This window comes from Melanostigma gelatinosum (assembly GCF_949748355.1).
Source record: "Melanostigma gelatinosum genome assembly, chromosome: 15".
Classification (NCBI taxonomy): domain Eukaryota; kingdom Metazoa; phylum Chordata; class Actinopteri; order Perciformes; family Zoarcidae; genus Melanostigma; species Melanostigma gelatinosum.
In genome coordinates this window covers 19,953,302-19,966,358 of record NC_136648.1, presented here as the reverse complement: position 1 = coordinate 19,966,358, position 13,057 = coordinate 19,953,302, and the positions used below count along the sequence as shown (strand labels likewise).

At 42.4% G+C, this 13,057-nt stretch overlaps 1 protein-coding gene across 1 annotated transcript in view; it reads right to left on the bottom strand.

The window, feature by feature from the left end:
* Positions 1 to 13,057, bottom strand: part of LOC306788906 (catenin delta-2-like) — a 152,236-nt gene that overhangs the window by 46,799 nt on the left and 92,380 nt on the right. Inside the window, exons 8-12 of the mRNA XM_079284613.1 lie at positions 12,512 to 12,657; positions 11,087 to 11,334; positions 9,754 to 9,885; positions 6,907 to 7,150; positions 4,221 to 4,277 (exon numbers count right to left, since the gene is read on the bottom strand). Coding sequence (XP_079140739.1) covers positions 4,221 to 4,277; positions 6,907 to 7,150; positions 9,754 to 9,885; positions 11,087 to 11,334; positions 12,512 to 12,657 — 827 coding nt within the window. The remainder of the gene's footprint in view (positions 1 to 4,220; positions 4,278 to 6,906; positions 7,151 to 9,753; positions 9,886 to 11,086; positions 11,335 to 12,511; positions 12,658 to 13,057) is intronic.

Genomic DNA, 13,057 nt, shown 5'->3' with positions numbered 1-13,057 from the left:
TTGTTTAACTGCAACCTTGTCCCTTTACCCTTTAGTTCTGCAGATGGCTCTAATCTTAACAAGTCAGAACCAAGAGGGAAAAACACTGTCAAGGAGAAGAGGAGCTTTTGAAACGGAGAGAAAAGAACTGAATAAATTAAAACACGTGTGAGAAAGATATTTCCTGACATATTTCCTCTCACAAAAATGTGCGTACATGCGAGTGTGTATATGCATGTGTGTGGCTCTGAAGTCCCCCACGAGAGCCTAATGTTTCATTTGGCGACTCAGTGGACTGGGACAAAGTACTGACAAACTGTCAATCCACTCTTTGTTCCCAACCAGCCAGGTGGGCTATCTCGCATCCCCACTTGTTTACGTGTGTGAGTGTGTGTGTGTGTGTCTTTGTGCCATCGTGTCACCCGCAGACAATACGAGACGCAGGCAAATCAACAATTAAACCCGCTAAATGAATAAACTATCGATGAATTATGCATTTAGAAAGCAGGGCGAGGCGCTGTAATGTGAGGACGATGATCACTGTCATATCGGTCTGAAAGGATTTTTCTGTGAGTCAGGGTTTTTGGGGAATAGAGCGATTTGAAACCAGAGAGCAAACTATGTGATTTGTGTCGGATATATTTGTGTGTGTGTGTGTATGACTCATCCCCCGATAGACAGACAGAAATACAGACAGACAGGTAGGGTAAGCCTGCAGAGTGAACTGACAGGAGATAAAGGAAGTCAAAAATATACTGACAAGGGTGCTGACTCACTGCATTCACTTTCCAGCGGGACAGCTAACAACTTCAAGTGGCTGATTAACAACAAAACACTCCAGTGTATTTATAGCCAACTGGAATAGAATAGAATGGAATCGAAAAGACCCGAACCCAGTGTTGTTTCACAAAACAGACCAGTCGCAAGAGACCACAATGGATTGGTCTACAATACGTTAAGGTGATGGATACCATGATAAGCACAGTAACTGATTAATGATAGACAATGACCAAACCAAAATTTGAGAATAAAGTCATTACTTTCAGAAAAATGTATAAATTATGGGGGAAAATGAAATATGAATGAAATGTATTGTAGTCGTAATACATTACACACATATGAAATGTAACTTCTGCATTTAACCCATCGCTAGCTATTGGATCAGCGGGCTGCTGAGAAGCACACAGGACTCGTAGCAGCCAAGGATCGAACCTCCGACCTTACAGTTGCCCTCTCTATGAGCCACGGCCACCCCATATCAATAAATATATTTAGAGAAAAAACTCTTTTGTGTCGTGTCAAAGTGAGGCATGTGGAGGATCAGAGGTCAAAACACATTAATCAAAGTAAAAACCTACTCTGTCAATTTACAGACAAATGTATGTGTGATTTAGTGTTACTGTGGTTATATCATGTCATTTATGGCGCTGTTAGATTGCTGCTAGACAAACTCATTAATACTGGAGTGCAAACAGTTTATCCTGTATCCAGAGCTCAAATCAAAAAGAGAAACAGAGGCTACAGAGGAACCTTCTGTTTCATTTCTTTTGTAGACTTTAATAGGACGGATTGCCTAGGTAGACCAATCTTACAGAACAAAATGTCTGAAGTTGTGTTTTAAACTGTTCTCAAGTCTCAACGCATACATGTAAATATTTTCTGTTTTCACAGGAAACATGATTACACTGGACAAACACCGGTAACATACTGCTGTGCATTCATGCGTTGGCAGTGAGGGTTGGTAGACTCACTGCTGCAATGTGTTGTCTTATTGAGTAAAACACTATTTCTGCAGCAGAAATGTCAGATAAATCTATTACCGTCTTCGACAAACAAGCATTTCACATGTTCATACACAAAATACAAAACTAAACCACAAACCCAAACAACACATAAAACCAGTAATAATTAGAACCTAACCATGTAGGAAGTGTGCTCCAGTGAAAGAGGGACTGAATAGAAGGAGAAAGAAAGACTGAGGCAAAGAGAAAGGTGTGTGTGTGTGTGTGTGTGTGTGTGTGTGTGTGTGTGTGTGTGTGTGTGTGTGTGTGTGTGTGTGTGTGTGTGTGTGTGTGTGTGTGTGTGTGTGGGTGTGTGTGCGTGTGTGTGTGTGTGTGTGTGTGAGGGTGTGATAGCATGGCTGACTGGCCCACTGAGGCTGGTAGAGATGAACGAAAGGTCAGGAGATGTCAGGCAGCCCTGATAAAAAAAAACACACACACCACACAGAGTCTATCTCAACCCTGTGGCTAAATGTGGATCAGAGATTCTGGCAGTGCTTATGAGCATGAAATCAAATGAGGCACTTTTACGATCCTGTCTTGCGCAAATCATTCTTTGTGTCAACGGGACGGTTTCCATAAATTGTTGGCAGCCTGAAGGAGGACATAAGAGGCCGTTTCCACAGTAACGGTGCTTTGATTTGCCAGATTGTGACAGTGTGTGGCTGAACAAATCTCCTAAATGATGTTTGTTCGAGGCCTTTACACTTTACAGGATAGAGGTGTCAATAAGGAGCCATCTGCAGACGGTGGAAATGACCACACTTCTTTAGTCATCATCTATTTACTGTGCTGACAGCATAGGTGCAATACATTATTTTACTTTTTTTCCATCCCCACCTAGAGTCTATCCACTCTATTGCATCACACATATTTGAGTGTTGATTTGAGTGTACGTCACTATAAAGTGGAGGACACAAGCCCAGCCTTGATTTTGACAACATTCAGCGACAACCTTTTTTTCCAAGACGACAAGACCTTTGATATCGATAGCTATAACATCAGCATAGAAGCCTACCATTGATTGTTAGAAATGAATAACAACAAAACAATCATTCACACATTGAAATTCCTAATTTGGAAAAGAGTATCCTCTTAACTGCCATAAATCGCTTTCTCGGATATGTATTCAGCTGTTTGACCTGTTGTACCACAGGTAGCATCAGCAGCCTCTATTTCAGTAATGTTAGGTCTCTGCCACTATTATTAGCTAAACTTATGTCTCCGCCAATATGGTTGCCTAATGCTATGTTGCTGCCAGTATTGTTAGCAAACATTATGTCTCTGCCAGTATCTATTGTTGACTAATGTTGTGCTTCTGCCAATATTATGAACAAATGTCAAGTCTCTGCTATAATGTTAGCTTACTTAATGTCTCTGGCGTTATTTAATGTTAACTAGTTTTGTTTTTCTGCCAGTACTGCTTGCTAATGGTTACCATTGCTAGTATTGTTAGCTTCAGTTATATCTCTGCCAAAACAGTAAGCTAATGTTAGGTTTCTGCCAGTATTATAAGCTAATGTTATATCTTTGTCAATTGTGTTATTTTTAGCTGACATTATGTCTTTGGCAGTATTTATTGTCAGTTAATGTTATGTTTCCGTCAGCATTATTGACCAATGTTATATCTTTGTCAATGCTGTTAGCTAATGGTGTGTCTCTGCTACGATTGTTAGCTAACATTATGTCTCTGACAGTGTTTATTGTTCGTTAATGTTGTGTTTCTGCCAGTATTATGTTTCTCCCAGTATTGTTAGCGATACAGGTTCTTGGATGGAACATTTTTATTTTCGATTTACAAACTAAATGCAACCACACTTCCACTAAAATTAGACAAGAAGCAGCAACAAAACCACGCTGACCAACTACGAAAAGATATTTTTTTATCAAAGACCAGAAGATCAAAATCCGGTGCCAAAATGAACACTGGGCAAGATACGTATAGGACTACAATTGCCACAAAGAACGCTCAGAAATCACCAGGAGAGACAGACAATGGAGACAAATGAATGACCAAATAAATCAACAGATAGAGGAATGGATGAAGGGATTGGTGGATAGCCAAAGGAGAGAATGAGGAATATTTACACTCTCAATAACAGAGGCTCTGATAAGCCACATTGCTACAGTTTGCAATATTTCTAAAGATTGCAGCATCTTTCTTTGCTCACAGAGGATGCCATTCTGATGTTATGTAATGACGGATGCGAATAGCTTTCAAAAGCCAGTCCTCTGATCTCATCTCCAATTAAGAATTCATGTAACGCTAAAATAAAAGTGACCCCTGTTTAATAAAGCACTAAATGGGTGACAATACAAATGGGAAATGTCATGTGCCCACAACATTAACATCTGTGTCTGATATTGGCGTCATATAGAGAAGATGGAACGATTCAGTGAATGAGACAAAGGTAAGATAGATAGACAGAATGTATGTGAATAAATAAATAGTTGGATTACTTTGTCATTCTTTGCTCGGCTTGATTTTGATTCCACACAAGGAATTCGGGATCGTACCTATCGAGGGGGGACAGGCAGAGAGAAACAAGAGAGAGGTATTTGATGGCTGTCTGGCAACAAATTATTCAATAATAGTCATATAGTGATGAGTAGTAAATATAAATCAATATGTAGCCACTGGACTCGTCTTTGTCTCTCAACATCTGGATATCAGGCAATGGTGGAGAAGGTGGGCAGGGTGAAGGGCATGCACTTAGAGCGGGTGATGGGGAGATGGTGGATATGTTGGGTAAAGAGAGGGTCTTAGGATAAAAAATAAAATGAAAAAACACAGAGTACCGCCTTGATCTGTCCATATTCTCATACCAAAGTGGCTGTTTAGGTTATGGCTGGTGCTGCATAGTGGAGCATTTTCAAAATACTCAGATCTAAATTGCAGAGGTACTTTCAGGCAGCAAGCAGACAATCAGATTTACTGTAGGTTTCAAACGATCAGGTTTACCTGCACAGGCCCTACTTCAACCTCCTTGTTAAACCTAGGGGAACACGTCAAGTTATTACAAGGTTGGCCTGTTAGTCAACCCAGCTGTTGGATGTAGATGACAAAATCATTCATGTGTAATTTATTTTCCTTTGTGTGATTGAAAGTGACTAGCTTTTCTCTCAGAAAAGCAGGATTTGTACCAGCAAAGCTAAATGGTGAGTAAATGACAAGCTTAACTGCTAAGCCTGTTATGTGAAGGTTAAATTTAGAGACACAAAATATCTAAACATATAATTTTAGCAACTACTTTTCACACATTAACTGAGGTGGTGGCAAATGATGAATAAATGGTTGCGCAACTGAAATTCATCTGTGATCCACATTCATTCGCCGATTTCTTCTTTTATGATAGATTTCTTCTTTATCATTTTTTTTCTTTATCATTAAGTAAAATAATAGTGTCTACTTTTATTGTTGTCAACTAATCCCATGAAAAGACCAAAACCAACAACTGATCCTATTAACAGGATTTCCTTTGTAGCCAAAACCCGATATGCCTATATCATATTCTCCTGTGCCAGAGACCTCTTATGGGCTCTGTAGTTTATCTCAATCCACCATTACACACACCCACACCCACTACAGCACCAAATGTGGATTAATCCGCAGCTGAAAGTAGTCCCCAACATATCCACTAGTACCTCCTGTTTGAGTAACATTGGTTAACACTAAAGTGGCCAGCTGTTTCAGGAAGACAACTGCATATTAAATATGTCTTCAGTAGGAACAAATAGGCTTGGGGCTAAGGGGCCACAGGGAAGCCAGAAAGTATTTACAGATGGACTAACATATTGTTGGTTTTGGTCTCTTTGTTTACACAAATATGAGATAATACATCATAGCTTGCAGCGCAGCGAGCTTGTGAACAGTCAAATTTGACAACTGCGGGATCAGAGTGCCACTGTATGTTTATGATCTCGGGGGACCCTCCCTTTAACGCAATGTGCACAACAAGCTACTCAAGCATAGCACCTACCTATTCACAGAGTGCGAGCACTGACTGCGTGTTGTGAAGGTAAAGCACAATGCCATGCATCACAAGGCGGTCCTTTGAATGTAGCAGTGCAGATGTGTGGATGCTGGAAGCTAGACAACAATGATGCCAGAGCTCAAGGCGATGCGGGCGCAATGTGCACAGAGAAAGAAACACTTGGACAATGGGTGGAGAAAAGAGCAATGGCAACAGAAGTCGCCTATCCCAGCCACACAGGAAGATGTGTGTCTGCTTCCAAATGTTCAGCAAAAAGTGACCTCATTAGAAGTAATACATTTCAGCACAAAATATATATCTACATATCTTCTGCCTACACCTGACCTGAAATGTCACAAAGGGAGACACTCCAACTTTAATTAGGCCGCTTACATCTGTGACACTACGTCTGTGCAGTCATTAGTCCGACAGATGAGGCTAAGAAAGACAAATCCAAGACACAATTGGAATAGTATTTCATGCTTGATTGTAATGATAGAAAAACCAGCTGTTACGGTGGCTCTGTATGTCTCTCTCTCTTACTCTTTTCTTGTCACTGGCTCTCTCTCTCCCTCAGTTTAATGCATCCACGCTCGGACACAGAGCTCTCTTGGCCTGAATTCAGACTTCATGCACTTCCCTTATTAACTCTGTCTGCCTACTGCACAGAATGTGACTGATCGTCACTGATGGAGCAGCACTCCCCTCCTAACAGCGGGAGCAAACTTCTAAATTGGACCGAGAGGTGTGTGCAGGCATTGTTAGGGCAGCGTGAACGAGGCCGCCGACACCAAGCAAACTCGAGAGGACAGTGAAAGATGTGGCGTGATGTGTGGCTCATACTAAAGCCCAGATTCAACCAGCCTTTTACTGCGCTGGGCCGTCAGATCCTGACCAGCAGATTACCTGTTGAGGTGCTACAAACTCTTTGGTGTCACTTGGAAACTTTGACACTCTTATGAATATTTCAATCAAACTCTTTTTTTTTTCACCGTTACAGCTCAGTGTCTCCGTGTTTTTGACATTATTTACACTCTCTTGCATAGTTATGTTTAATTTGGTGAATCTGGCCCTCAGTGAGTTCAGTGGAAAGGGAAAAGATAAAGCGGAACAAAGGGCTTCATCGACAAGCCAGAGCTGATTTGACATAAATATGTCTTGCTTCTCCTCACCTTGGGTCCTTCTGGATGCTGTCCACTGACGGAGAGCGGCCCAAGGTGGCCTCGGGGGGCAGGGTGGGGCCCGATTTGCTGTAAGGCGACTCAGTGGACGGGCAGAACTGCAGAGTGCGGTACGGGTTGGAGAAGTCGGTCGCACCGCCTCCCGCGGCGAAGCTGCCTCTCTGAAAGGTGCCCGTGGTGCTCTGGCTTCCTGTTCGCTGCAAGGGGATTGGGTCGACACCGGGGGAGGGCGGGGCTAAAGGAGGGAGAGGAGAGTAGGGACAGAACAGATAGTTGAGGACCTCTTGGTACAATTGGTTCACCACTGGGTGTGATGTAGCGGAGGAAGGGGCGGGGTTGAAGGGGGAAGAAGAAAATCGGAACCGAACACGAGGATGCACGAACACAAGGAGGCGGTGAGAATAAAAGCAACAACACCGGCACCAATGGAACAAAACAGCAGAGAGGGAGGAAGCAAAAAATACAAAAACAATAAAACACTCATGCTTACAAACATGGAAAACTGCAGTGACAACTTACAACTCAACAGGTGGTGAAACTTCAGATGACAAGGTGAACTCATCGAATGATGTTGTTTTTCAATGTAATCTTTTAAAAAACAGACAAAAGCAGTCAAATCAAACAAACATGCAAAATGAATGAATAAATACGTGAATAAATAATCAAAGGAAAAATGTTGGTGATGAAAATTAAAAGAATTCCTCAAAATCACAGCCAGAATAGCGGGTAAGTAAGTCTCAGGTCTTTGAACTCAAGTCCCAAGTCAAGACAAGCAAGTCCACGGCCCACATTACGAGTTTCCATTCCTAAACATTCCTTAACTTCGCCAAATGTAATGCCATTTGGCGTCTGTAATTTTCAATTTGCATGTTTTGCAAACTGCAATTCGTTTTTTGCTGACTGACGCATCATTTTTGTACGGCAACAAAAAATGATCTTTAGTTCTTAATCGTTCTCTCCTGCAACTTGGTTGGAGTTTGTTGGATTGGATCAAACACAGTGGATCTTGGGAGTTAAGTGTGAAGGGAAATGATTGATTCATGGCACACTTTTTAAATAACACTTTTTAATCTTGGGGCTTAAGGGAAGGCATCAAGTATTCTCCAGTCAAAAGGCTCAAGTTACAAGTTACAAGTTACAAGTTATTGGTGTTGAAGTCCAAATCGTGTTGCACGTCTAATGTCATCAAACGTGTGACTCAAGTCTGAATCGATGTGTCACACTAAAGTCATGTGACCCAGTTCCACCTCTGAAGCATTTCTTTGAAGCTCTTATATCAGTATGAATTCTGCTTCAGCTGCTAATACCAACTTTATTTAATTGAATTACAAAAAACTCAGTGACACACAGTGAGGGTTTGGTGTGACACCGGCTCGCTCTGAGGGAGGTTAGTTGGGTCAGTCTGTCTGTGTGTGTGTGTGCGTGTGTGTGCATCTGTGTGTGTATAACGACATAACTGCAGGGGCCTTGACGAGGCCTGAGGAAGTCCACCTGTGATGTGAAGTCGGGTGTAAAGTGTTTGTCTGCCTGTTTCCAACGCTGTTCGTCATCTTGAAAACTGTCTGAATTGAACCACATTCAATTCATATATTAATCAATTTCCTGCATTTCTGCATTTTACTACTGCATTTTATTTCTTGCACTGTTTTTTTTTATGTTTTAATGAATGTTCTTAATTGTTTTTAAATCTCCTTTTCTTTTGCCTTATGTTTTGATGCTTTTAATGGTTTTATGTGAAGCACTTTGAATTACCTTGTTGTTGAAATGTGCTATACAAATAAACTTGCCTTACCTTGCCTTGCCTTCAAACACATTCATGAAGCAGGCATGAAACACAGTCAGGCTTCAACTGCTACTTTGTGTTGCACAGAAAAAAGAAGGAAGGAAACAGCATTTGACGATCAGTGTGCTGCTGTCATGACTTACGTTCACTGACACAACGTCGGAGATGATGATTGAGTTATTTTGGCGCATCAAAGTGACCTACCAGTGTGTGTGTGTGTGTGTGTTTTAATTAATAAATTCAATCTCTCTCTTTTTTGGAACAACCTCGTGAAAAGAGTGTGAGAGATTATATTTCATATTTCATATCTCAGTGTGTATCTTCTCTTTTCAGCAACATACACCGTTCAGGTCGACCGAAAACCGGCAGCACAGCGCCGACAACGTTTCGGGACACGGTCGATTTGCTTTGATTTCAAAGCGCCCAGGCCATGGGATTAATTGAGATTCATTTTCAGCCTTGAAACTAATTAGTTAACAGACTGTGACTGAGAGACAAATTGCCATTGAGACCCCAATTGGATTTGCATACCTGATCGGGTAAATAGCGCGACATGATCGGACGAGGAGATCTCTCATGTACAGCAGCCTTTAATTTAACATAGAACAACACTCATCTCTCTGAACCTTTTACTGTTCTACCTCTCAGTATGCTGTGCAGCATTTCTTTGAATCCATCACTTATTCAGTGTGTCATGTGATGTCTTCTTCTACTCAGACTAAATTCATCAGGTCCGGTGATTTACAGCACGCTGCAGTTATTTTTAATGTTGGACTATTTCACGCTGTTTTTCGTGTTTGTTAATACAGGTTCCTTCCCCTCTCCTGTTCCTTCTATCTCTTCTGTTCCACTTCATCTTTAGCTTCCCTTGAATGTTCCTTTCCAACAAATGTTTGCTCTCCGCTCAGACCCTCAGGCTCAGGCTCTCCAACGCCTCCTTTCTACTCCCATGGCATTCTGGGACACCGTTTTGGGAGACTCTGTATTTGTACACCTTAAATAAATAACCCATGTCTTTATTTTCTTCAGCCGACCACGTCCCCGACCCAGCTTACCTTGTCCTCTCAGGTTGGGCTTGGTGTAGACTCTGTCTTCGTAGATGGGGTCAATGTGGTGTTCGGGAGACTGCAGAGGCCGCAGCTCGGCGCCCAGGTGAGTGTGCTGGCTGCTGTAGGAGCCTCTGGAGCCTGGAGAGCACAGGCGACATGGAGGTTAGATGTACTGACGGATGAACGGATAGGTGGATGGATGATGGACGGATAACTTCGATTCTCTGGGGTTGGCAAGTTGATCACTGAGCCAAGCAAGTCAATATCGTCAGAGGAGAATATTCCTGCCAGGGGCCCCATCAAGTGCAGTCCACAGGACCCACTATAGAGCAGGGGTTTAATGCAAAGCTACTATATGCATCTGTTTATAGTGTGTGACAAAATATCTGTAATAACACTTGAATAATATAGAATAATAATAAATAATCACTTTTAACCTGAGCAACTAAATCAAAGACTTTAAAATGACAAATTCACTTGTTGAGAAGACAAAAACAAAGCCAAACTCTGGCACTTTAAACTGTGTTTGTAAGGGTGCTCAGTGGAGACAATGAAACGTTTTCATTAATAATTCAGAAATTCACAAGTGCATTTGCAATCCAATACATTTTAGATAAAACATCAAGCCAATTTCATCAAATATTTGGTGATAAGTTTTCTTTTGAATCCTTCTGCTCATGTTGATGATGAATATCAATTAGACATGAAAAGGAAAGTGAGTTTAAGTGACCTTAACTAACATGAACAAACATAATGGAACTGCCTCCCAAATGCCAAGTTAGGCCCTGGAGACAACCCATCATAATGTCACCGACCCAATTGTATTAAAACAAATTTTAAAGCAATTCCAAGTTCAGGAATCCGATGAAAAAAGAAAAGAAAAATGACACAATCAATAAGTTTGTTTATTATCTAACGTGCACTAATGAAATGTTATTATATAGCAGCTGACTGGGACCATGTACATATATAGCAAATACATTTCACATAAACAATTCCCCCCAGAAATGTATGTATGATATTGCATATCACTCAATCCACACAGTGGCTCAGAGGTAGAGCGGGGTCGTCCTTCAATCAGAGGATTCCGGCTCCGCTAGTCCGTGTCAATTTGTCCTAGGGCAAGACAGTTAAGCCCAAATTGCTCCCATAGGTGTGTGAATGTTGTATGTTGCAGGAGGCACCTTGCATGCTAGTCCCTGCGCATGGGTGTGAATAGGTGAAGGATGACATGTAGTGTTGAAGCGCTTTGAGTGGTCGGAAGACAAGAAAAGCGCTTTACAAGTAAAGTCCATTCAATCGTTTACCATTCAAACAGTAATAATGAAGTTGACTTGACCTCTACCCGCCAGGCTCCCAGGCCTTTGTAGGGTTGCGTTGGCGTACAGCTCGTGGGAAATCTTGTAGCTCTCTCCTCCGATGTGATGCAGCATGCGCTTGGGCGACAGGGTGGCGTAGCTGCCCACCACCGAGCTGAGCTGGTGGATGGGCGACGAGGTGTGGTTCCCCCCTGGGGAGGCTGTCATGGGGAGGGGGGAGGAAGAGCCAGCGCCGCCCGAGGCTACCATGTTGATGGGCGATGAGGTGCTGCAGGGGGAGGGAATGGAACGGCTTCAGAACAAGGGAGGCACTAATTAAAGATTCTATTGAGCTGCATTATGGGAAATGTACAATCCAGCTTTTTTGGAGCTTGACCCATATTCTCTGAAAGCCTTTGATTTTGACCATTCTTTTTTTAAATTTCTCTCCTGTACGTTCCTTTACTTTATCAAAGTGCAATGTTAACTTGCTGAAGTGATTTTTGAACTCCTTAACAAACAGTTGTCCCCTTTTGTTTTCCCCTTAAGAAGCTTTAAGGTTGTTAAATCATCTTCAGGAGCGAATATAGTCCAAAAAACAAACGCTGACATGGACAGCGGACGTGTTTCTCTCCACACTACGGTACATGGTGCACACGTACAGACTGTGGGGTCATAGGCAGATTAATAATGGATGAATGAACTATAAATAGGACTTTATTCCACACTGACATCATCATATACATTCTATAATTTAAACTAAAGTTCTGTCCGTTTTGATCGATATGTGGCGAAGCAGCATGAGCTTGTCACGACCGGACCAGCAGCAATCTGATACTTCCATATGGATTCAACGCTGTCTGTCTTTTTCAATGTAAATATTGTGCTTCAGGAGATTCATCAAAGATTTATTGGGTGTAGGTTGCGCATTAAACCCCCCATTCAATGCAACGAGCTCTGTCGAACCAGTACGGTTACTGCCTTTAATTGACTTGAGGCAGACCCATTAGAGACACAGCATTTTTCTGAAAGATTTCCAAGTTGACATGCAGTAATGTGTGAGCCCAATGCATTCACTCAGGCACTAGACAAGTGTAGAGGGACAGAAATCTATATAGACTCCAGCCTTGTATTCTAGGTCTTTGCTTTAACCGTTTTAACCGTGTTCACACTGCATTCAGACAAACATGTCACGATACATCTGTTGCGATGCTTGTTGCAGTGCTACAAAGATGTGTTTCAGCCCACGGAGGCATGACGAAGTACGACGACCTAAGTATGAGCACTAACCTGACGAATACAAGCAGCCGGGCATTGTTGTTGTGAGACAGACTGCTTTTCAAAGCAAGTAATCGTTATTGAGCAGCAGACACATGCCTTTGTGCTTTGGGACCATGCAAAAAGCCTCACAAGCTCATTAATGAGCCCCTTTTTAAATCCAGTGGCCGGGCGGACGTTTAACCAACCTGTAGGACCTGGCGAGTCGACTGGGCGACTGCTTGGGCGAGGACACCCTCTGCAGCGTGGCGTAGCTGGGCATGTCGGAGGAGGCCGATCCCAGGCGCTGTAGCTTGGTCGGGGATCCCACGGCCTGCAGAGGGGAGCTCACGCGCTGCAACAGAGGAGTTGTGCTTCATTACAAGGGGAACGTCACTCACTTTAAATATTCATCCGCTCTTCTTGTTCATATCATTCTTTTTCAGAGAGATGAACTCCCCCCCCTCTCCGGAGCTGGATAAAACCGGAGGGGAGACTCTACTCTGCGATAACCTGATGAAGAGGAGTCATCAGACCAAACATGAAGGGATGACTCCGAACTTTTTATAACCAAATGAACATGTAATCTGACTGCAAGCAATTGGGGCCGCTAAATGAAGTTCCAAACACTGGGGAAATACGCTGGAGCGTGGTCAACATGTGCTGCAGAGAGGATGCTGAGGATTCGGGGGAACGGTGGCAGTGAATCTGTTTAGATTCATTCAAAGTAAAGATTTACACGTGTTCTTCGAAAT